We start from the raw sequence: 26,274 nt of genomic DNA on the forward strand, positions 1-26,274 counted from the left end.
AGATTCAAGTAAAACAAATTGATCTCAGTTCTGTGGTCTTCAATATTGTTGATAGAAAAATACTGGTTGACAGATTGGAAAATTGTGTCAGACTCACAGGATGGTCAATAGAAGGCATGTGTTATAATGTCTTGATTGACAATTATGAATCAGAGAGACAGCAAGGATATATTCACGGGCCCAAACTTATTAATGAGGAATACAAAGATATGTATGCTATTTATTGAGGAATACAAAGATATGTATGCTATTTATTGAGGAATATGAAGATATGAATGCTATATTTTGGTAACTGACAATATGAGTTTCATCCTACTGTAGTTCTGAGTAAACACCAAAATGAGAACAGATATGCGACTAGGTGAAACATACTAAGCTCATTTATTGACCCTCCAGTACAATCCAGATACATCTATCTACATCTATCAAGCAACATACAAGAAATGAATAAATACATTTTTCCTTAAGTGGTTTAACTGATTAATTTAATCAACATTCATCACATCGAAAGTATTGACAAGTATTTTCCCAACTCCAGTTGCACACAAGTATCACACAGTCTGAACACTAAAGAGTCTAATCACTACTCTTCTTTTTTCCTGCTCCAAAGTATTCTTTAAAAAACAATAAAGCCAGTGAAGACAACAAAAGGTTTTCCATTCCAGAAAACACAACACATTGTACACACAGCTGGAAAACACAGCTGACAAAGGAATAGATTTCACTCTGATTAAGCTCAAATCCTGTGGACTTTTGCTCTATCATGGCCAGATCCATGCCTTGGCCAATTGCATTATGCGATAATTTGTTTTAAACACTATTACACTTAAAATACATAGCAACATTGAGACACACACTATCCCATCAATGGGTTAAATTCACAATGGGTTCATTTATTTTACATGTCAAGTCAAGTCAAGTCAGTTTTATTGTTAAAGCGCATTTAAACATGCACAGAGTGCAACCCAAAGCGCTCCACAAACAAGAGACATAACAAGACAAAAGATGCTGGATGGAGCGGCGTAGTGACATCAGTGCCCATGACATCAAGACATGACAAACACATTTATTTATATACATTTACATGTAAATGATCTTCATTTTTAAAAATTCACTTTCTGATATAGTTAGATATAGTTACATATCTGCTGCAAAATAATGTGGTGCATTTACACTATATGTTTGTATATTTATATATTTAAAATATATAGACATTTTTGAATGACAAAAAAAAAAACATTGAGTATACTTTATATATTTTTGCACTTAGGCCTATACACAAGTGCTTTAAAAAAATAAAATGCATTGTGATATCCATTTTACAGAAATACAGGGAGAAAAGCATTCACAAGGGTTGGCTGGAGATAATTTGCTGGTATACAAGTATTACTGTGATGTTACAAGAGGCCTTTGTCAAGAATATGAATATAATGGGGATGCTTCATTGGTTTTGGTGATGGAATGTTGCAAAAGGGTTTTTTAAATACTGGGTTAAACAGAATTCTAGCATTGCTGTGCCTTAAATCTCTCATTACAATCGAAACATTGTTCCTCTTCTGATCTAAAATATGGCTCTTGTTATCTAGGTGACTCTAGCTTGACAGAGTGAGTGGACAGAGCAAAGGCATGTTTTGAACCAGTTTGTCAAACCTCTATGAGTGGTGCAACTGTTTTGCCAAAATACAACAATGGGTTAGGCTACTTTTCATGGCTGTATATCTGACACTGAAATATAGGCTGTATACTGTAAAGTTTATTGTGTCAAATTTGGCCAGTGTGAGCTGTGACAAAAAAAAAGATTATTTAGACCATTTTAGAGAAGGACGCCATACTTAGATATTTAATACCTTCTCCAGACCTTTATAGGCTCCTGAAATGTGAAAATTATTTGGGTGCTCTCTTGACAGGCCTTGAGAGTTCCCAAGTGTTCTGAAAACCAAGAAAGATTTCCCGAACAGTAGCATATCACAGTAATCAAGGTGGAGCATTTCATGTTTGTATAGGGAGCCTTTGTAAGGTGTGAGGGACATGCAAAATAGCCACTGTAGAAGAGAGTTGAAAATGCTTATGAGATAAGTGTCTTTTGCTTGAGGGCAAATGGTTAATCATCTGATGCTCTGGCAGGTCTGAAAGCTGTAACTGGCTATAGACTCAGTAATTATAAGAAGCCATTAGTGAATAAGTAGGAAATCCACACATTTCTATGGTTCTTTATTAGGAGACCCAAGACACTGTGGTCCTCTGTAGCACTCAACTGGCCTGGTTACAAACCAGTTAAACACAGAGTCAGGCGATCAGTAATTCATTTTACTGCACACAAACACCAAAGGTCATGTATCTTAGGGTAAAAATGAAGCATTCTCACAAGAGTGTGTTTGTGTGTAACATCTCATGAAGGAATCTTGGCTGTGATTCTTCTCCCTTTGAAACTGCTCACTGAAGTTTCTTTAAAAAGGTGAGCAGCACACTGTAACATTATCCCCTTCACCCCTGAAGTCGAAGGCAAGCTGGTACAGAAAAACACAAGGCCTACTCGCCAAATCACTCCTGACCAATGTCATCAACATACAGATAAACTCCTGAAACACGTAAGTCTCCAACCCTCCCACAAATGTAAAAGGCCCTTAATCCAAATTTAGTAACATGACCAGCCCATTTGATCTCATTCACCACAAAGATCCCAAACACCACCTAAAGCCCTGACATTATATTCATACCCAGATCCCCAAAGATGACCCAGATCCCCACACCCAGTAGCTAACTGCCACTCTGAGACAACACAACTCAAGCCCACCCAACAGCTACCATCGCAACACAGCCACAACAAAGTCCCTGATAACCTAGCCCAGAGGTCCCCAACTCATCCACACTGAGTGATATACAATAATACAGACGGCATCATGCCAGCCTAGACACAACATAACACAGCTGCACTCAGTAGTCTTGGCTCTGGTAGCCACCGGAGCCATCGTAGCCCGCATCCGTGTTGGCCGGGGCCTCCATGTCAGCAGTGTAGCCGGTGTACTCCGTGCCAGCAGGGGGTGCTGCGTTTGGATCCTGACTGGGGTCGGCGTATTCCTGGTTGAAGAGAGACGAGTCGGCCCCCTGTTTGTACTTCATGAAAGCCAGGAATGCCTGAATAGCCTTCAGACCGGGAAGAAGAGGAAGGAGGGATGTATGATGAAGGATGGGGAGGAGAGGAGAGCAGACCAGAGGAGAAGAGAAGAGAAAAGAGGAAAGGAGCGGACATGGGATAGCAAGGATTTGATAGGTTGCAATGGAGTAGAGTGAGAGGGCATAGAATCATTTTAAATGAAGAGAATTTGTAAAGGAAACCAGCGATAAAGTGGTGCAATGGATCAGTGGCAGGACGGAGGTGATAGGGAGGGATTGGAATGGGAAGAGTGAGGGAAGGATAACAACACAGAAGCAGAAAGAGTGAGATAAATTAGTTTTGATTAGTGCAGAGGATTACAGGCTGTTAGTCCGCTTTAAGTCGGAGGTGTCAAGACAAATTAATGCAGACATTGCAGATAGCCTACACACACACACACATACACACTCAAAAATGGACATAGAACTCAGAATTAAAATACGACTAATTAGACATAGTAGTAAAAATGTTTGGGTTGTTTAATACACATACAGCAAATATGAATGATTTATCAGTATAAACTTCCAAACAGATACCAGAAAAAACACTAACACACTCACACACACATAACTTACACAGACATGGCTAATTGTGCAAAATGTCAAGCACAATTTGACATGATTCAAAGCCAACAAAGTAATTTATAAAATTGGGAATTGTTATGGAGTTTCAGTGTAGATGTATAACCATACACACAAGCTCATAACTAAGGCACTTCAGATGGAGCTGAAGACTGAATTCTATACAAGACCACAGGAATAACAAGTTAAAGGAGAAGGCAGCTAGTGCTACACTCTGAGGGCATGCTCATGGATTCTCTGTTACGGTGAGAACACTGATCCTCCCTTTCTTCAGAGCAGACTTGGTGGAGTTCTTAAAGATCAGTGGTTGCTGTCCACATAGGGAGAACACAGAGCAACACTGTGGCACATGCACTGGTTCATGGCAGGATCCGATTCAGGTGTTTCCAACAAACACACTGACATGTTGTCTGGGGTCACAGACGAGAGGCAAACAATGTCACACAAGACCTGTAAAGCAACCATCTCTGCCTCATCACCAGCACTGAGTTGATGACTCACGGCAAAGTCTTATGCATAACAGTTACAACACAGCAGTTCATAGAGGTATATCTCAATATTATGGTTTTAGAGAAACAGAACTGACAATTTTCAAGGTGACCATAAATTGTTTTAGATTATCTGGCAGTCTACTGTAAATTGTGTGCTAAAAGGATTTTAAATCCTAGTTCATGCATTCAGTCCATGGATACACAATGTGCTCAGGTGCTTAAGAAATGCAAAAATAGGTAGATTTATCCATGATGCACATCAAAAAGTCATCTAATTAACTTTTCAACATAAAACAAAAGGAAACCTTTTAATAACCCCAGTAAATTGATATTTGAACCATTCACAGTAGTTTATAAACAGGTTACCTGTTACTGTATGCAAAAGAGGAGTAAACATAGTGTAACTGGTTCTTTGCTCTACACATAACCTGTCAATATTTGTTTAACAATGCAATCCTGTCCAATGAAATCAAGTGCCTAGCTCTCATTAACCAATGAGAGGTCAAATAGTCTTGTTACCATAGTTTCATACAGACTGTGAGTGAGAGATAATGACAGTGCTTTCATGAACTGGTATGTCTGAGTGTGGAGTTTTTTGTGCATAATGCTGTATATGACCACTACTGTGTGCAGATTTTCTTATAAGTGTGTGTGTGTGTGTGTGTGTGTGTGTGTGTGTGTGTGTGTGTGTGTGTGTGTGTGTGTGTGTGTGTGTGTGTGTGTGTGTGTGTGCGTGCGTGCCTGAGTGTGTGCATCTGTGTCTGTGTGTATGTGTGCATGTGAGTATGTGTGTCTGTGTTTATGTCTGTGTGCACCTGTATGTGTGTATTTGTGGTGAGACTATGCCTATGCTAGACGAGAGGTGAAGAGGTGTTTGGGGTGAACAGTTTGTTGTACTCCTCTTCAAACGACACTCTTTTTAGCCTCTCCAGGCCCAGCAGTGATAGTGCCCCCTGCAGAGAAACAGATTTGCCAACGCTAGTGTCAATCAAAGCTTTTCCACAGATACAGCGATCCACCTGAGCACTCCATCAACCTCTAATGCAACTATAATAAGAGGGGAAGTAAGGTTTAATGCAGACAGCGTTCAGATCGAGGACCCTGAAGAGGCAACAGCAGCCAATCACAGAATGGAAGAAATGGGTTAAATACGTTGGCTGTGGCACAGCAAAGAATTAAAGAATTTTCCTTTTAGATGAGGAGGAAATCAGGAATCACCACACTGAGACAGAAAGCAAATAAAAACAAAAGAAAAAGAAGCAAATTGTTGAGCAATTGTTGGGCCTCCTTCGTGATGCAGATTAGGAAGAAAAAAGATAGGGCAGTCATTTGTGCTTGGAGATGATAAATTAAAATAATAAGCCTAAATAATTGAGTCATACATTATATTGAGAAACGTGAGATTAATAGAAGCACAGGTGACAGTGAATGCAAAACTCTCAAGATGAGTCTCGAAGGTTGAGAGACAGAGACTCAATAGCAAACACAGGCAGGAATTGAGTTGACAAAAATATCAGACACACATACAGACTCAATACAGGAGTGAGGCATACATGGGGCCTTAACAAGACCCATATTATTATAATCTCTAAAATATTATAATCTCTAATCCCACCTCTATCTATTGGGCTTTGTTCTTTCTTAACCAAATGTTTAGCACCTGTCTATTATGCATTCCAATGTGTGTTTTTTCTTACACCTACAAATAATAAACTGAACTTGAATACGACTTAAACTCTTTGAAGTGCTTTGGGGCATTGTCTAATTGTAAATGGTGCTTTGTAAATGAACGACATTGAAAGAAATTTAATTGAATTTTTAGGGTGTAATTTGAGTAAGGAGGAGGCTGTACAGACCCAGGTGAAGATGGAGAAGAAGGCAAAGGTGATGGAGGCCCGAGCCGCATCTGCCCCCTCCTTCAGTGGGTTGTCCTCCTCCTTAGACATCTGCCACTGGTTGGCCAGTAAACAGAAACCAACAAACCACATAAAGGACCAGAATGCTAAGGGAAGGAGAGGGAAAAGAGAGAGAGAGAGAGATTTGCCATTTAATGTACACTCCTTGAAACACTGATGTGAAAACACAATTTTCAAATTGCAAATAATTTATAGCTATCAGTACATGAAAAGTCATAGCTAGAGAAAGAGAGAGAGAGAGAGAGAGAGAGAGAGACAGAGAGGTAGAGAGAGATAAATGCCACTTAACTGATCAAACCAACAAGCTGAAATCTCCCTTTTAAAATCATATGTGTGATACTGCATGCTCTTGATAACTCTCAATCAGCCCATCCAAATCCCTCTTGTATGCAGATTTAAGTGCTTTTCAGTAGGTGATGTTAACCTCCAGGGGGTGCAGTTGACTGTGAAATGGATACTTGTGGTACTGTAGATCTGTTCATAATCCCTTCACCGTATCAATAAAAAAAACAACAGGAAAGGCCTATTCTGCCCTGCCCTGTCTGTAAGAAATCACTGATGACTGTTGCTAATCCCACCGGAAGTGCATCAACAGCACAGGATTTTAACAAAATCATATTCCTTGGTCCACTTTATATTATTGAGTCTAAAATTACACCAGTTTATTACACAGTGTATTGAACCACATTAATCACAAATGCACTATAGACACTCTCAAAGACACAATGATTTACTCTTTGGTTTATTTTCAAAGAGGCAACCTGAAAGACATGTAAGTTATACAATATGTAAGGTTCTAGCACAAATTATTATGACCGCCGCACAGCGAAGCGGCGGTCATATAGGTTTAGTCAGATTTTTTTTTTTCCTTTTTCGCATGGCCAATTTTCCGTCAAGGATTCCTGTGACACTGAAAGACCGGGGTACACGAAACTTGGTGGGCATGTAGCCCCACGTTTTGATCTGTAGCCCCCCCGCTGAACTGGACCCCCCGAAAGGAGGGTAGGGCATACAGTTTTCTGTGAATATTTCGAGAACCGTAGGGTTTAGGAGGACCACCTTTTTTCTGTATGTTGATCTTAAGGGGCCATGTCAACCCATTCCATAACCACTCATTTCATGTATAGCGCCACCTAGTTAAAAACAAAAAGGTAAAAATGAGGTGTTGTAATCGCAGGTATCTGTGACCTAACATGGTCAAAACTGCACGAAATTGGAAGTGTAGGATCATTATGACACCCTCTGAATGCATGCCAAGTTTCGTGGAATTCTGTTCATGGGGGGCCATACAATAAATTAATTTATGTTACTGTACACCAGCTGGCCTGTAGGTGGCCGGACACAGTTTTCTGTGAATATCTCGAGAACCGTAGGGCCTAGGAGGACCACCTTTTTTGTATGTTGGTCTTAAGGGGCCATGTCAACCCATCCCATTACCACTTATTTTATGTATAGTGCCACCTAGTTAAAAATTAAAAAGCAAAAAATTAGGTGTTGTAATCACAATATGACATGGTCAAAAATGCACAAAATTGAAAGTGAAGTATCATTATGACACCCTCCGAATGCATGCCAAGTTTCATGGACTTTCGCTTTTGGGGGGCCATACAATAAATTAATTTATGTGTACATTTAGTGACTGTACACCAACAGAGTTTTCTGTGAATATCTTGAGAACCGTAGGGCCTAGGATGACCAAATTTTTGCGTCAGTTTGCCTCCAGGGGTCATGTAAACCCATTCCATATGCACACATGAGCATAACCAGATATTCACACACACACACATACATTCACAGTAATCATACGTATGACACATACACACACAGTAAACATATGTACGCATGCATGCACATGCACACAAACAAGCACACACACAGGCACACCCACAAGCACATGCACACACACACGCACACAAACATAAACACCAACACGCACACATGCACACAATTCAAGAATTTCTCAGAATTATGAACAGGCAAGATGGGGGTGGGGTTGTATACAATGTATTTTACATGTGAAATCTATGAACTAATCATGTTTTGGTACTTGTTGTCTAGCAGATACCAGTAAGATTTGAGTGTGCATAATGCAATTCAGTGAGACAGTTAGAATCCTATATGCCTTTCACCTTTTGTTTTTAGCCTGCAGCCAGACCAGCAGATACCCTAACTTTGCTGAATTACTGAAGCTAAGCAGGTTTAGTTTAGCCTGACATAGTCATACTCAATTCTAGTCAGAATATGAGTCTGATACTGCTCCATTGGGACGCAATTATGGGGCGTGTTTCAACCAATTGGATAGACCTAACCAATCAGAGCAACGAAATAGCTTACCGTGAGGTGTAGGAAGAAAACACACGAACCATCCTTCTTCTTCACAAATGCCTTAACGTTGTTTTCTGGTCTTTTGTAAAAGTTAGTGCCGTCAATAACTCCTAGCCTAGGCTACAACACTCATTACGTAGTAGGGTAGGCTATTAGGAAAAAACTGATCGCCTATATCCCCTCCGTTTTTTAAAATAATTCTGTTGAACACTGATATGCTACAAACATGTTAAACAGCTGGGAAAGGCTGTCGCAAATCCCTCAAACAGGTGGTCAATCAGAGATTTCAAATGAACGAGGGAACATGTCGCAATGCAACAGTGCTGTTTTCCCTTGATGAAAGTGAAACCACGAGTTTTCCCACATCTCAACTTTGGCCAAAGTTTTCAGAAATAATCGTTTTCAGTGATAAAACCTCATTAAATAATATGCATTTTCCATATGGGGTCTTAAAAGCCATGTATCCTTCTAGCCACAGCGTTTTTGTTTCAAACATACAGTAAGCCTAATCTAAGCGTGCTCAGATGATGTGATAGACAGGCACTGTTGCTCACCTGTCCATCATCGTAAAGCCCGATTTGATTGGTCCGCCCGATTTAGGGCGAGCATACTTCCTCCACAATGGAGCAATGCCAGACTGAACTTCCCGACCTCAAATGTTGTGGGCGGGACTAAGTTCGGAATGGCACCCAGGCTAGGCTTAGTTAGTACTTGGATAAGAAACCTCCTTGGAAGAGTAGGTTCCTGCTGGAAGCGGTGTTGGTGGCTGGCCAGTAGGTGGCACTCTTCCCTGTGGCCAAAAGCCACCAAACAAATATCAATCCCAATGTTCTATTGCAGTGACAGGGACACTGTTCTGCAGTAGATGTTTTCCTTTGCATGAATGTTAAACACACGACACGCACAAACACGCACACAAACACATAAACACACATACAAACACACATACAAACACACCTACATACACAAACACACACACACACACACACAAAAAAACACACACAAAACACATATACAAAAACAACCACACTCTGCAGACACTCAATTACAAACACACAAAAAAGGAACAAAGTAGGAAATGAACACAATTTGACAAGCGTGACTTATTTTTCTGGAAATAATGTGCTGGACTGGGCGGCGGTCATATTTTGTACCGCTCTGCGGTACATCTAGTTCAAGCTAACGAACCCCTAGGCCATTACATTTTGCATTCCTATTGCAAATTGAACTGAACTTCTTGTACAATCGAGAGCATCCTCCCCAACTTTGTTACAGTATGGTATGGCAACTGCTCTGCCTTTGCCCAATGCATCATCGGTTCCTCACTCCATCAAAGACTGTTCTCACCCCAACCACAGACTGTTCACTCCACTCCCCTCTGGGAGGCTTTACAGGTCTCTCCACACCCGAACCAGCAGGTTCAGAGGAAGCTTCCTCCCTGATGCTGTCACCCTACTGAACAACCAACCAACCAGCATATTGCATGTTTCTGCTTTTTTGCACTTCTGGTTAAACGCAAACAGTATTTCGTTCTCTCTGTATACTTGTACTCCGCACATTGACAATAAAGTTGAATCTAATCTAATTTAATCTATAGCCAGTTAAAAATTATACTTCCAGCACTGTCTTATTTGCACTGATATAAACCAGCCTTTTAATAATGTAAATGAAATTAAAGGACAATTCCGGCGCAAAATGAACCTAGGGCTTAATAACACATGTGTACCGAGTTCGACCGTTCGCTGGGATTTATTTTCATGCTAGTCGAATGTGACCAGTTTTATTGCAAACTGCTAATTAGCATTTAACACTAGCCTTCGGGGCACACGTACAGTAAAAAGAAATCGCTATTTCTATACCACTAACAAGGCTCAAAATAGCACCACACTTACACAGTAGCATAATGAGGGTTTCTACATGTAAAGCATGTAGAAAACATGTTTATTAAAAAGAAACACATTACCGTTCATGTCTGGTTTACATATACAGGCAGGCGCCTTGGGAAAACAGAACTCTGGCATGTGAAAGCGGCAACCATCAAAAGCCGAGTTAAGATCAAACGTCCAGATAAAATGTTCAGATCTTGAGTTTTCGATCGTCATATATTTCATTTCCATTCATCACAGAGTTCCCAAAATCACATACTGTATAAGGTGTGTAAGAGTGTCTAGTTTCGTAATTAAAAAAAAGAGCTAAAAACGTAATATTATGTTTTTGGCACTCAATGAGTTAAGAGCTAAATTAAAAACACATTTGAGTGAACACACTTGGTCAAACGCTGTAGAGTAGTGGTTTATTGATCCTTAAGCTATTCTCTGGATGTCTGCCCACCCCCAGCCACAGGCGGAAGGGCATCACAGATGGCTTCACTAGAAGCCTATGGGAAGGTAAGCTGCACTCTTAAAGAGTAAGGACTCCTCAACAAAGAAATGAACACCTACTGGATTACAGAATAATTATCAAAGAGGGACGGCGTGTTTGAAGTAAATAATATAAATCACTCGTGTTTTTTAGTATCAAGTGCACTCTGCTTTTATCATGGTTCTACACTTCCTGAGACAACTGCTGGGAACTTTCAATACATGTGGCAATAGGTAATGTTAGGTACCATGGAAATCCAGAGTTCTCGCGAGAGCACAATTTGAATTGTGTCTGCAAGAGACTCTGGCAATGTGTAATGATGCACATTACTTTTGCCCCTTGCATCGCGGTGAACTAATCACATCGGTGTATCTGATATAGGCGGGCCAGAGGCGAGCTAAACAGCTAAACATGGGTCGTAGTGTTATCCAATTGCGTCAAAGTCCAGAATCATTCAGAGTAAACATTGGTCTAGTGTTATCCAATTGCATGCAGTGAGATTTTCAAATGCCTGCTTGGTGCCGCCCCTTGAGTTGGGCCATTACCTTGTTCGTGGCCAGACCCCTAATCTTTCTAGATTACCAGGGTCTGGATTTTCCAGGCTAAATGTTAGGTACATTATTAAGTGAATTACTAAACCAGTCCACCTGAAATTGTTCAGTTCTTGATATTTGAAGCAGTGCTACCTAAAAACTATGCACAGTGATAGTCAGATGATACCAAAGGACCTGTACACAGACCCCTTTCAGGTGGTTAAAAATAATCACAATGAGGATATCAACATAATACAGATACTCTTTTCTCAATACAATGGTCTGTCATCGAACAAGTGCAGTGACAAGGAATCCAAAAGTGTTTCCTACTCACCTGAGACACCGATGTCTGCCAGGACGGCCTTCTTGCGGTCCTTGACACTGCTGATCTGGGGGAAGTAGATGTCCAGCGCCAGGAAACCGGCGCTGCAGAGGAACGTCAAAGTTCCCATGCCAACACCATAGTTACAGGCATTCTGGTTGCGGTTGAAGATGCAGTATTCTTCAATCTCGTCCGGTCGGTTGACGTAGCCCTCATTAGCAATACAGCCAAAAATGACTACGGAGAAAAGCTGTGGAGAGTTGAAGACAAAAGGGAAGATGAAGAGAAAGAGAGAGAATAGATTGGGAGAAAAAAAGAAAAAGAAACAACAGAGAAAGAGAGAAGTGGGAATTTGTACTTGTTATGTTCTTACTTGGTTATGATTTGATGAGTATGATTATATTCGTACTTGTTATGTACTCTATCAGTCAAAGGTTTGGAGACACTTAGACATTTCCATTCCACTCCATATAGACAGAATACCAGCGATTATTATACCAGAGATTATTTGCATTGTTTTTTAATCAGGGCAGCAGTTTTCAGATTACATTATGTGCTTACATAATTGCAAAAGGCTTCTCGACTGTTGTAGAAAGAAAAGGCTGATCTTTAATGCAATATCTACATTGCCCATTATTAGCAACCATTCATCCAATGTAGCAAAGGCACATTCTGTTTACTAATCTGATATCATTTTAAAAGGCTAACTGAGAAAACATTGGAGAACCCCTTTTGCAATGATGTAAGCTCATAATGTAATTTGACTGACAGTGTTTATCGTGTTTGTGTACAATGGGGGGACAATCTATATATAACTTGTGTTAATGGGTGTGTATGTCGTGTATGGTTGTGCATGTGTACACATATTATCCCCGTGCCAATCTGACGATATCACACAGTGTGTGTGGGCTTTCCTGGCAAAAACTGCCCTCCTGACATCTGGCCTCAGCAGCTGCCACTTAGCGTGTGTGTGTGTGTGTGTGTGTGTGTGTGTGGGAGGCTGTGAACAATATTCAGTTGACACAATCCCCTCAGAACCCTCTCATCACAATGAAAGTCAGGCTTGTAATGTAGAAATAACACTGACCAATGTAACACAGTTATTATCAACTAGAAAATGTAATTTCGAGGAAATTACCAGTGCATGAAAATATAAACATACTGTATATTAACATAAAATGCAAAACAAACTTTTATTTGGAAACAGTTGGCAGGAGTCATAGTTGATAACAACTGACAGTTGAAATGTCTAAACAGTTAAATAGTTGAGTAGTTTAAATAGTTAAATTATTTAATAGTGAATTATTGTAGTGAGGACATTTATTTTGAAACAGTTGTGGGCAGAGGAAATAGGAACAGAATATGTAGTCTTAAGAGAGCCAGATTGTATGCTTAAAGCCTGAGACAGAGTATATAGTTTAAAAGTTAAATATAGATAGTGTAATGGATGTTGATAGGCAGATTGTTTAATGGATGTTGGTGGATAGTTTAATGGGTGGATGAGTGAATGGTTTGAAGAGGATGAATGGATAGAAAGTTGGATGAAATGTGCCTTATATCCTTGTAGAATGGAGACACAGAGAGAGTTGGCCTAGTTAAGCAGAAAGCAGTTGATACAGGTGCAATCAGTTTAACTGGCCCTTTGATGGGTCCTAATAGTGAGCAGCTGGAAGTTGATACAGGTGCAAATCAAGTTAATTAGCCCATTGTGATGTCATCAGCCCATGTTAAGTCTATGGGGGAAAAAAGCTTGTTTTTTATTAATATCTCAAAAAGTATAAAGTTTACAAAAGTGAAAAATACATTCCCCGCGTGTCCTTTTCAAGACCTACGTTACAAAGTTTGAACGAAGTTTCTACGTTAAACGGTTAAAGCTGAATTAGATGCAGAAATTTGGTGGGAAAAAGAAGAAGAAGAAGAAGACTTCGGATAACAGAACAGTGCATTTTCACCTGACAACAAAACTACAGTTATTTGTAAGAGCAATACAGCTAATTATACAGGGGACCTGTCACCTAACTGATACCACCTGTACTGCCAAGCATGGTGAACAGAGCAGACATGTACAGTAAACATATTACACAGACTCAGATCACCTCTCGACAGACAAAATTAAAGAGACAAATCAAGTACTAGTACACTACCTCCCTTCTAGACACTGGTTTGGTCTCACAGTTCCATATTGAATGTGTTAATTGCATATGTTTTAATCTATAGGACTGTTTAGTTAATAAGCCCATGGACCCATTAACATTTTATAATTTACACCAATATCATCCTCAATCAACTACTCCTGTTTGTGATGGCAGAGAGTTAGTGGTTTTTTTTCCGCTACTGTCATGACTGCACTGTATATAGTTGAATTGTAAGAGGAGAACTTACAATAATAGAACCATAACTATTCCTTATGGCCTTGTGTGTCCAAGAGCAATTTGTCAGTGCCTCTTCCATCACTGACCTAAACACATGGAGTAGAGGGGTTACAGTGGAAAAAGCTGCCACGATCAGTGCACCATCTACATAACAAAGTATCTGGCCTGGGTCCAGAGCCACTTGGAAAAAACTGTCAAAACATCTTTTCTCTGGTGAACGGCCAATAAGAAGGCTTAGTTTTAGTGAATCTGGGTGACTGAGAGTTGGCTTGCCTTTGATATCATGTCAACACCCCGTGAAGAACAAAGAATATATATATATATAGGTCAATAGTTATAACTACAATTATCAATTTACCTCTGTTGTTGTGTTATTCCGCTATGTAGGATTTTAAGGATTTTAAGTCAATGTAATTAGCTAAATATGGTAAATGTTAGTGAGAGATAATGACAGTACTTTCATGAACTGGTATGTCTGAGTGGTGTTTTTTGTGCATAATGCTGTATATGACCACTATATTACTTTGTTATAAGTGTGTGTGTGTGTGTGTGTGTGTGTGTGTGTGTGTGTGTGTGTGTTTGTGTGTAACTATGGGTACATTTCCTAAAAACATTCCAATATCTGCTGTCTCTTGACATTAACCCATTGTAACTTAACATGGATCATGTGATGTCTCATGCCATTAACCCATTGTAACTTAACATGGATCATGTGATGTCTCATGCCATTAATCCATTGTAACTTTACAAGATCCACACAGGACAATTGAATAACTGTGTTAGGAACTTCAGTTACTGTACATGTCAACAGATTTCAGCAGCTCTAAAATGTTTCAGTGTCCTATATTATTAGCACAAGGTACTACAGGTCAGCTACCAATAGCTGATATTCCTGAGAGCTCAGCTGTGGGTCACACCGATTGTAAGAGTGACTCAGTAGGAACTTTGTAGTCTACACAAATATTTATGTACACACACACACACACACACACGCACACATACTAAAGCAGTCCATCGAACCCTCTGCCCGGATCTAGCCATGCGTCCACCTTTCTGACATGTGCCATGCAACAAAAAACACTGCTTAAAGGACAAGTTCGGTATTTTACACTTAAAGCCCTGTTTTCAGATAGTTTATGATTAAATATAACGTTTAAGATTGAAATTTGGACACATGCTGCTGTCCTGAGAATTTTCGGTTTCTGTGGTAAGTCTGTGACAACTTTTTTTGCACGAATTTTCCCGCAATTCGGAACTGCACAAAATCGCCTCATTTTTAGCTGTCTGTTGCAAAATACTTCAAGACAGCGATCTTCTGCTTCTTCTGTGTATTCAATGAAATGCCAGTGGTTTGCTTGTAATTGGCAAGACGGTGTATAGTGCATTATCGCCACCAACTGGGCTGGAGTGTCTATTATTCAAGCTCTCAACGGAAGAATGTACGGGTGTGAGGCGTTTGGAAAAATAGCTCCACAGTTTTACAACCCATGGTAAACACCTGTTGGAAAGCATCTTTTGCAGCAATTTTTGTGTGAGCATATCAGCGAACACCCCTGACCACTCGGTGAGTTTCACGTCTTTGTAAACGAAAGTTTAATGCGTTTTAGGAAGGATTGTTCCAGTGCACCTATGCAGCGTTGTGGAGGAGGGGGGGGCGCTACCACAGAAACCGAAAATTCTCAGGACAGCAGCATATCCAAATTTCAATCTTAAACGTTATATTTAATCATAAACTATCTGAAAACAGGGCTTTAAGTGTAAAATACCGAACTTGTCCTTTAAGTAGTACTTATGAATACAAAGCGTCCTCCACAGGGTTTTGGAGTGATATACAGACGCTACACTCACCACCCATGACAACGCTACCTCCTCAACAACTTTCTTGGAGAAACTGAAGCAAATTTTTGGGGTGATTTTTTTTGCCCCTTTGAGTTCACCTTTTTGAAGTGTTTTTCAGTCTCACTTGTGATCACCCTAACACACAGACTACACATACACATACAATAGACAGCCATTTAGCCTAATAATTAGCTTAATATGTTCTTCTTGTTCTTCTTATTATTATTATTGTTATTAATAATAATAATAATAACAATAATCAATCTATCCTTGAATGATCATGAAGGGTGTTTTGATGGTGTTTGATGGAGCATAAGATGGCAGCGGCACTGTTGTGTCCTAGTTGGCACGGCATGTGTGGCACCTACACCTCAGGTCGGTTTGCCCTACATGCCCTCAAAAACACCAACGGTCTGGATCACAAGGATCCTGCGTCTCGCTGGAGCATGAAAGCGGGTATTGTGGAGGCTACCACGTGGGGTCCTGATCTTGTGATCATCAGCAGGGAGGCCTTTCACGCTCCACATTACAGCCTGATGGGATTTAGTGCATTTACGTGAATGTGCACTTGTGTGTGTGTGTGTGCACGCTTGTGTGTGTATGTGTGTGTGTGTGTGTGTGTGTGTGTGTGTATGTTATAGAGAGAGAAAGAGTGTGTGTGAGAGAGAGATTTAATGAGAAAGGGAATGGGGTGGTGTGAATGAGAGTAGTTGAATCTATACGCTATAGATTACTTAATTAGGTAGTGATGGCGGTGTGTGTGTGTGTAGGCGTGTGCTTGTGTGAGTTCATGCATATGTGTGCACAAATGTACGTGTGTGTGTGTGTGTTTTTGTGTGTGCGTGTGTGTATGTGTGTGTGTGTGTGTGATCAGTGCATGACTCAGGAGCTTGCATTTTTGAGTTTCCAACCCTTGGCTGTACAGTGGTTCTAACTAGGATGTGTTTGTTTTTAGTTAGGTCAATGTGACAAACATTACGCATTACACTCCAGAGGAGGCAACAGCACCTGAATAGTCACCGAGCCTCATCTGTGGACAGCTGAGAAGGCGAGTAGCACATAGTTATAGGACTTACTCCACTGACTGAGATTCTATGATAAAAGATCATCATGAGAATGACTCATACAATGTTAACTTATGTGAAGGACAAGGCAGCATACAGTATATTCCACTTTAGTCTACTCAACCTAGTCTTGTGTATGAATAGCAGATATGAACTTCAGTACAGTGCAACTCTAATATACTTTAAGCTAATTATGGTTACATGATTTACAAAACAGAACACAAAAATTATTGCCATGGTACTGAAGCGGTACTGTCATGTTCTCCTGCATCTCAATTTCTCTCTGTCTTCCTGCAGCTTGACTGCCACTTCTCCTCTCCTCCCCTCCCCCACAACCCTTCTGTTTTAATCTCTCTGACCTTGTGCTCATTGAGAGAGAGGGGGATAGAAACAGTGTGAGAAAGACAGACAGAGAGAAAGAGAGAGTTGGAGTAAGGGGGAAAGGACGTGTGAGAGAGAGCTACACTACATGTAACAAAAAACAGGGGCAGAAAATGATTAAAGGAAATGAGAAAGCAGAAAGGGAAGAGAAAGGAAGAGGGGGAGAAAGGGTGATGAAAAATGGTGAATGAGGGACTAAGAAGGAACGAGTAAAGAGCAGGAGAGCACAAGAGGAGAGAGGAAGTGAGAAGGGCAGGAGAGAGAGGGTCAGATTCTCTGAGTCACAAGACTAAAGGCCCTCTCCCTCCATCTCTCTCTCCACTCTCCCTCTATCCATTCCTCCGCCTCTCCCTCCATCCCTCCCCCCCTCTCTCCTTCATCCAGTGATCATAGCTGCACTGACGTGTTCATGGCTGGTACATGCGCAGCTACATTTCCAGCCAGTTACACACACACACACACACAAACACAGAGGGAGAGAGAGTGAGAGAGAGAGAGAGTGTGTGTGTGAGAGAGAGAGACATACTATCTATGCTATCAATCGTATACTGATTTAAACCACCAACAGTGGTTTATTTAAAAGCTTTCAGGTAACACAATGTGGTTATTTTACCTTAAATTATGATGTTGATGCAATACTGGCATATTGTAAGGAGAATGGAGACTCTGACATTGTCAATGTGCTGGTATTGCACTATATAACAGAGATGGGTACCCAGAAAGTTGAACATTTATGAAAAAGGGGAATTCACACATTGTGTTAACTTTAATGACTGAGAAAAATATGCTGGACACCATTCATATTCACTGACAATCATATTTATTTTTCAACACCTGCTCTGGTCTTTATATTCTGGAAAAATGTTGTTGATATTTAAGCTGCACAGCTGCTTAAATGACACCTTTCTCTTCCATGGTCCTAGAGTTAAACATTGATTGGCTGGAATAATCTATGGCTCCGAGCAAGCCATGTTGTTTGTTCCCTATTCGCACAGAACCAGGACTGTTGTTTTGAGCATAACCACTCAAAGGACAGCTATGATGATGGGTGATGAGGACCAAACATCTAAATATAACCTGTATTGGAATTGCGTATTGGATTTTAATCATAGACTGCATCTTGGGTATTGTGTACTTAACAGTTGCAAACTACTGGCACACTGTTGGACCACACAAATTGATGTTTAACACTGTGTGCAGCTTTAAAATCTTATTCTTCTGTCAACAGCCAGTAGGACAGGTCGAAGCTCTGAAATGCTCTATTGACTGCAGGGTCTCAGAAAAGACTTGGCGTCAGCAAAAAGAGTGTGTTGCTCAGTCTGACACACTTGCCTTGGTCTCCGACAGAAATCAATACCCCCTACCTCTCCAACCTGTGTTTAGGTGTTGCTCAATGTCTTCACCAGGGTTATGTTGAAGTCTTTTGTTCACCGGAACATCTTTTCCGAAATTGACAACTATCTTTGTATCATCGCAAGAATGAACAATGATTGTATATTCCAAAGCCATATCTTCCAAATGGTTTAGCCTTGGTATCGCAAGTGATGGTAAACTGCTGTTGATGTAGCTCCATTAGTGTGGAGCAAGAAGCCAACAATTCTTAGGAAGCTGAACATGCAATAATACAAATATACAATATCCTACTTGTACAGAGAGTCAGTCAGGATAAAAGTGCCAGATGAATAAAGTAAATGGAAAATGTAAACTCAGCAACGATCTTTTTCATAAGTCTTTTTCATCTGTAAACATTCTATATACAACAATCTATATAAAAGCCAACCCTTAGAAAGGGTTTAACCCTTCCTACACAATATGGTATTAACCCTTAATCCTATAGCTGTTCCCCTGGAATTCCAGGAATTCAATTGCTATATTCATCAACCAAATATTATGTCATGAGGATAATCAGACAATCACACATCACAATCTGCATTCTTTAGGTGGTTTATATAATGGCTGTGTTCAAACTATAATATCTATAGTCTACAGTACAAATGCATGTGAAAACACAGATGTTATATGATAGCCTTTAGCATGCTACCTAAATGTGTAAAAAGTGATATCAGGGCTTACTGTTACATACAAAGCTCAGTATATCCAGTCAAGGTAAATTAGTATCTTGAGGATTTAAAAACATGAATATTTCCAGTCAAAAACTAAGTTGCTGCACCTTAAAGCGACACTATACAAGAGTTTGCTAATCCTGAGATATAGTTATTGCCAACTACTTTTATCATTTACCTTTCATCATAATGGTACTGGCTATGGTCAAGTGAGAAACAGATAAACACACCAGCTGCGGAGGCTATTCACCATGCAATTCTGTGCTCCAGGACAGAGCACTCCATTAAAAGACAAGAAAAGCTGCCACACCAATAACACTGGAAACTATATCACCTAAAGACACCACCTAAAGACAAGTCGAGGCCTACTGGTTAGGGCTTCGGACTTGTAACCGGAGGGTTGCCGCTTCGAACCCCGACTAGTAGGAACGGCTGAAGTGCCCTTGAGCAAGGCACCTAACCCCTTACTGCTCCCCGAGTGCCGCTGTTGATGCAGGCAGCTCACTGCGCCGGGATTAGTGTGTGCTTCACCTCACTGTGTGTTCACTGTGTGCTGAGTGTGTTTCACTAATTCACGGATTGGGACAAATGCAGAGACCAAATTTCCCTCACAGGATCAAAAGAGTAGATATACTTATAGTTATATTAGCATGCTAGTCACAGTGCTTTGTGTTTTACACAGTTTCGTAAAAACATACAAGGCGACTAAAGACTGGAACATCTCATTGTCCTCTCACTCATTTAATCTAAATGAAAGGGCATAGTAACAGGGCAGGAAAATGAGGCCTCTAGGTGGCTGTAGAAAATGTATGTCTAAAACAACACAACTTGTGTCAAATCAAATCATAATTAGTCAAGCATCTGTGATTATACAGCATGTACGCAAATAGTATCTTAAAGGTGCAGTCAGCAAAGTCACGTTTGTTTATATTTCATATTTACAATGGTTAGCATTTTTTTGGACACTTTGTCCAAACAACATACATTATATTTTAACCAAGGACCAAACAAAACATACCAGAGAGGTAGCTCACCCCTCCCTTCATACTCCACACAGGGTTTTATTTTCTGTGCTGAATGTTGAAAAGCCTAATATACTGTAACTTTTTACTGTGGCATAGTTTTGTGCATGGCATAGCATGTGTTTATTTAAGGCCTCAACAATGGTCCTTTTGGTCACAACATGTGATTTTTGACACTATAGTAATAATGACCTGTCCAATCAACAAAGAAAAGCATACCTTGGAGGTAAAATATGGGTCTACGGACCTGAGTAATATTTCAATGTGACTTTTTCATAGATATTTTCAGTTTAGGAGCTAAATATGACTATGATACTAGATTTAAATTGACTTAAAATAAGAAGAGCATATCAAAATTGGATTCCTTGTATCAAACAAAGTAGAGAAAATACATTATACAACAATTTAAGACTAAAGGAAGCTGAGATATAACCTTTTCTCTTTTCGGCGGGGGCCATTTTGGATTTTATGGATAACTGCGGCCAGCCCAACTTGTATCCATGGATTTTTGAAAACCTATACCTAACACCCTGCCAACTGTACTCAGCGCAGCACTGATTGGCTAGTCAGTAGGTGATGCAATGTGCTGATTGGCTTTTCAGAAACGCTGATAAAACACTGGCAAAATTTGTGTCTGTAAAAAAGGTTTGTAGTTTTGTATATCCAGCATTGCACACGAAGGATGGATGTTGCACTTCTCCCAATTTCTGCCTAATTGTATGCGCAAAGACATAAGTTCCTTTATTGCCTGTAGCTATAAAGCTGTTCCACACACGTTCAAACTAAATCCCAGTTAGCTGGGAAGGAATATGTGAAAAATCATGAAGAATGGGCACTTCTGGATACATTTTTGATTTTTGGCAGGGTGTTAGGTATAGGTTTTCAAAAATCCATGGATACAAGTTGGGCTGGCCGCAGTTATCCATACACTGGAATCAGTGCACATGCAAGTTCTCAAATGCTGGACTGTACTCATTTATAGTAAGAACTGCGGTGTCAAGTCAGTCAATGAAACCCAGAAGCTTCTTTTCACTCATGGCCTCAAGTCCCTGGATTCAATCCCCCCAACCCATCATGCCTTATTCCAGCATGGAAAGCATGCCCTGCTCCCTGGGAATGGAATGACCGAACCAAAGTCTGGGTGCCATATTGGACAGATCTGGAAGATGCCAGCAAGGGATGCTCACTCCTCCTCAACTGTGGCTGTGTGGTTGCCTCTATGGGCAACTGTAAGTGCCACTGAGTTGGACTTTGCTGTACCACATTGTGCAAGTGTGAGGGAGGCTGTACTAATAATGATGAAGAGTGAAACCAAAAATCTTTGAATAAATACATGATGTTTAAGTATGAATTGTGTTTTTGTGTTATTTGACTAAAATGTAATATTAATATAATATATATATATTAATATAACTTTTCACTGTGGCATAGTTCTGACGTTGTGTTTATTTAAGGCCTCAATAATGGTCCTTTTGGTCACAACATGTGATTTTTGACACTATAGTGATAGTGACCTGTCCAATCAACAAAGAAAAGCATACCTTGGAGGTAAAAATATGGGTCTAAGGACCTGAGTATTTTAATGTGACTTTTTCAGAGATATTGACAGTTTAGGAGCTAAATATGACTATAATACTACATGGAAATGGACTTAAAATAAGAAGAACATATCAAAATTGGATTCCTTGTATCAAACAAAGTAGAGAAAATACATTATACAACAATTTAAGACTAAAGGAAGCTGAGATATATAACCTTTTCTCTTTTCGGCGGGGGCCATTTTGGATTTTATGGATAACTGCCACTAGGGGGGCCACCCCAACTTGTATCCATGGATTTTTAAAAACCTTAGGCCTATACCTAACACCCTGCCAAAAATCAAAAACTTATCCAGAAGTGCCCAATTTTCATGAATTGCATCCTAGCTAAGTGGACAAATGTTTTTCACATGTGCACAAAATATATCTGCAGGTAGGCCGATTTTTTTTTACACACAGACAAATTAATTCCACAGCTACAAAACGGTTCTACACATGTGCAAATGTGTGCTGTATCATTGAAGACCATTTTTTTCCCGCACATGCACAACATATTTCTACAAGTATAAAGTTTCTGTGCACAAGCACAAATTCTTTTATACAGCTGCAAAACGCTATTACACATGTGAATATCTTTTCATAGGTACAAAATATTTATGGCGTTGTTTTGATTCCATAGACTTTCAGTTATAGGAAAGCCTGTGATGTTAATATGGACAATGTACTTGCCTGGAATCACAATCACCACGATTAAAGCATTAAAACAAAAGTTTTCTTGGTGTTTTAAGCCCCCAACATTGTCAGCGCTGCCTGGAAGGCGCTAGGGTTAGGCATGGGCTAAGGTTAGGGTTAGGGTAAGGATTAGGTGCCTTTAAGTCGGTGGCAGCACTGCCTGGAAGACGATGTTGGGGGCTAAAAACACCATCGAGCAAGTGAAAGAGAGACCAATAGAGCCGTGTGATACCAGATGCACAAGATCAGCTGAATAAAGAGAAAGGACAAAACGTAACTGTAGTGACCACTCCCTGGGATGAAAGATGCTCAGGCCTGCTTTCTGTCTGCATCCCTCTCTGTCTCTTTCTGTTCTAGGATCCCACCCCCACCCCCTTCAGGAGCATGTTCTATCTTCCTGATGAACTCAGATGGTTGTCATGCCAACACAGCAGCTCTCAATCAGCCAATCAGCAGCCAGATCAAGGGGGCCACCTCCCTCTGTCTTCCTGTCGCGTGGCGATCCGGCAGATTTCCTCTCTTTGGGACGTCACACCTTAGCAGAATAGTGGTAGAACCAACACAGAAGACTTTCCCTGTTGTGCTCTCTCTCTCTGTTTCTTTACAGCCAGACACAAAATGACTAAGGCCTAGGTCCCCTTCATGTTCTCTGTTTGAACTTAATGTTATGCTATAAAATCTGCTCAATGAAGTTCTATCAGAGAGGGTTAAAGTTAGTAATCAAGGATATTTGGTTCTATCATAGCAGCGTGAATAAGTCAAATAAAATTATTTTCTTCAGCTAAACTGGAGTGGAAACCTAATGTTCTGCACAGAATGCTTTCTGAGCATGCAGACTCTTTCATGTGCTTCATACTGTAGCTGGCAGAGCAAAGGGAACAAGCCAATCAATAGAGGGTTTAAGATAGAACCATCTAGAGGTTCCTCTGAGGGTAATTAGGTGGAACATGTTCTAAGAATGCAAAGCAGCCCAGTGCACAAATTGGCATATGGCTAAACACTATTTCTGGTGTGCATATAACATGAACATCAAGAGACAGTTACTTAAGTTTATTTTTTTCGGAGTGTCTATTCGTACCCCTGTTACGAATAGCCTTGGCCACACAACTGGGCTATTCACACCCTGTTACATAACAACAATAACATGTTGCTCGCGTTCCCAAAAAACATGGCCGACATTCGTTTTTTCGTCAGCAGAAAGTGAAGAATTCCGAACGGTTTCAGCACTAATATCTGTTCAAATCAAATTTGAGATGGAAAAGTTGTGTTTTATTTTCATAATCTTTGTTCAGTGAACACATACAATCGTTAGTTTGCTAGCTAACAGACATTTCGTGAATATGACGTTCAGGCCTGTAAACTATAAGTTTGCCTGCAAACCTCAACTCTTTAAAGAATATAGCAGATAGTGCAGTGGTCACAGGCAAGGGCTGGCACGCGGGAGACCGGGGTTCGATTCCCGTGTGACGTTTTGGCAGAGTGAGTGTGCATGTGTACCAACGTCTCTGGAGAGAAGGCGCGCAATTTGAACAAGAAATCGGTTCTCAAACGGAAGTTTTCATTGCAACAATTAGCTAGTTCATGCACCAGGGTGTAAATAGCATGCAGTACTATAAACACCAGGGTACGAATAGCATCCACTTCTAACTGTACATTGATGCAAACAGCATACCTTATTCAGAGTGTCTATTACACAGCTGAGCTATTCACACTCTGTTATGTAACAACAACAAAAACATGTTGCTTGCTGATATTTGTACCAGACGAGGTACTAATAGAACTCATTGCTGTGTGCACCAGGGTACGAATAGGCCTAGCATACACTGATAGTTGTACCAGACGGGGTACTAATAGGACACATTGCTGTGTGCACCGGGATACGAATAGCATACATTGATATTTGTACCAGACGGGTACTAATAGGACACATTCCTGTGCACCGGGGTACGAATAGCATACACTGATATTTGTACCAGACGGGTACTAATAGGACACATTCCTGTGTGCACCGGGGTACGAATAGAATTCACTTCTTATTGCACCAGGGTACGAATAGCATTCACTGTTAATTGTACCAGGGGTGCAAATAGCCTTACCCTTATTGTTTTGTGGTCATTTGCTCTATTTAAGACATAATTTGTTGAGAGTAGTGGCCATTCTACTTGGAGCAGAATATAATGGGGTACCATTGGACACATCAACTTTGACACCGTATCTACCTCGCCTATCTGGCTGGACAGAGCAACATAGGGCTGAGAGGTATGTCATTCAGCACAAGCTCTTCCAAGCCTTCTATGTTGGACCGCAGAGATATGCTGGCTTCCTGTAACGTCTTGGCCTTACTAACCTTTTAAATCTAAAACGGGTCTTTCATTGGCTGAATTAAGCCCGAGCCCTCAAGTGGACAACGCCTTACCAGTTAGCAACAGGATGAGAAAGGAGAGAGAAGTACATACATATTGCCACATTACAGGTGCACGGATCAGAGCGACGTAGGCTACTCAACTGTGTGCATGATTACTGGTAACAGATTGGGTAGAGTAAGGTGCGGCGCGACCAAATGGCTCACGTGAGCGTGCCAAAAATAGATAGCCTAATCTCCGTTTTTCTCTACTCTATCTATTCCCAGCCGTTGTCTAATACAGAATAGAGAAAAGTGAGTGATTATTTCAACTCTCAGAAACGATAACAAACCAAACAGCAGCAACGTCCCAAACAACGAATAAAATAAATCCTTCTATCAGATGCCGGGCGAAAAAGCGTCCGGGGTTAAGTGAAAGCGGTCACTTGGCAGCTTGATTTATAGATGCTATAATACAGGGTAAATTGTGTTATTGTATCTAATTTACAAAAATCGTATTTTTCGATATTAGCCTGCTCCTAAATGCAGACACCAACAGATAACAAAAAAAACATTGGTTGACCGGGCGCCACTAACCATGCTAAAAATAATTAAATTATGCCACTACATGACTTTCTGACGCACAACTAGTGCAGAAGTAAGTAGTTTGTATCGGATATGACCGAGTGCAGATTCATTACTGGTTACTTTATCACCGTAATCAGGTATCTGATATGTACAAGCAATGGAAACTCACCCAACATACTAGTCGGACAATTGTTTGAGGCTGCTGAAAGAACGTCAAAGGGTCAAATGCTCCGCCAGCCTTGCCTGCTCCGTACGCCTGCTCCATCCTCACCGGCGGTTTGTGGTTTCCACGCCACCTAGTTTCTTAAGACGAGTTCCGTAGCGGACCTTGGAGAACTGACCTTGATGATACTTCAACTTCGAACGCTGCAACGAAGATGAAGGTTGAACAGTTTCCTTTACCAGTCTAGCTAACTCCGATAATCCTCTGTCCCACGACCAGTTAGTGTTGTCCTTCTACACTGATATATCCACTTCCTTTCTCTCTTCTATTTCTCCCTGTTGGTCCCCCTCTCCCAATTCAAAGGTGGTTAGGAAAGTAAACACGTATCCTTGTGAGCACGAGAACGCGCATTATGCTGTCAAGCTTTTGACGCGCACGCCTGAGTCCTACGACCAAATGCACGTAGCCGATACACAACTATAAACGCG

The 26,274-nt window shown here is 40.6% G+C and overlaps 1 protein-coding gene across 2 annotated transcripts; it reads right to left on the bottom strand.

Annotated features, from left to right (window-relative positions):
- Window positions 1–1,039: 1,039 nt before the first annotated feature.
- Window positions 1,040–26,233, bottom strand: syngr1a (synaptogyrin 1a). Of its 2 annotated transcripts, none has more exons than XM_042086645.1 (4): window positions 25,793–26,233; window positions 11,696–11,933; window positions 6,083–6,228; window positions 1,040–3,144 (listed from the first exon to the last, which is right to left on the bottom strand). In XM_042086645.1, exons 1-4 carry the CDS (start codon window positions 25,886–25,888, stop codon window positions 2,935–2,937), a joined length of 690 nt encoding a protein of 229 aa, XP_041942579.1. In that variant the 5' UTR covers window positions 25,889–26,233; the 3' UTR covers window positions 1,040–2,934. The 2 variants fall into 2 exon arrangements, with proteins under 2 accessions (XP_041942579.1, XP_041942580.1); XM_042086646.1 differs by lacking the exon at window positions 1,040–3,144 and adding an exon at window positions 3,613–5,179.
- Window positions 26,234–26,274: the final 41 nt, after the last annotated feature.

This window comes from Alosa sapidissima, chromosome 3, assembly GCF_018492685.1.
Source record: "Alosa sapidissima isolate fAloSap1 chromosome 3, fAloSap1.pri, whole genome shotgun sequence".
In the NCBI taxonomy this organism is placed as follows: Eukaryota; Metazoa; Chordata; class Actinopteri; order Clupeiformes; family Clupeidae; genus Alosa; species Alosa sapidissima.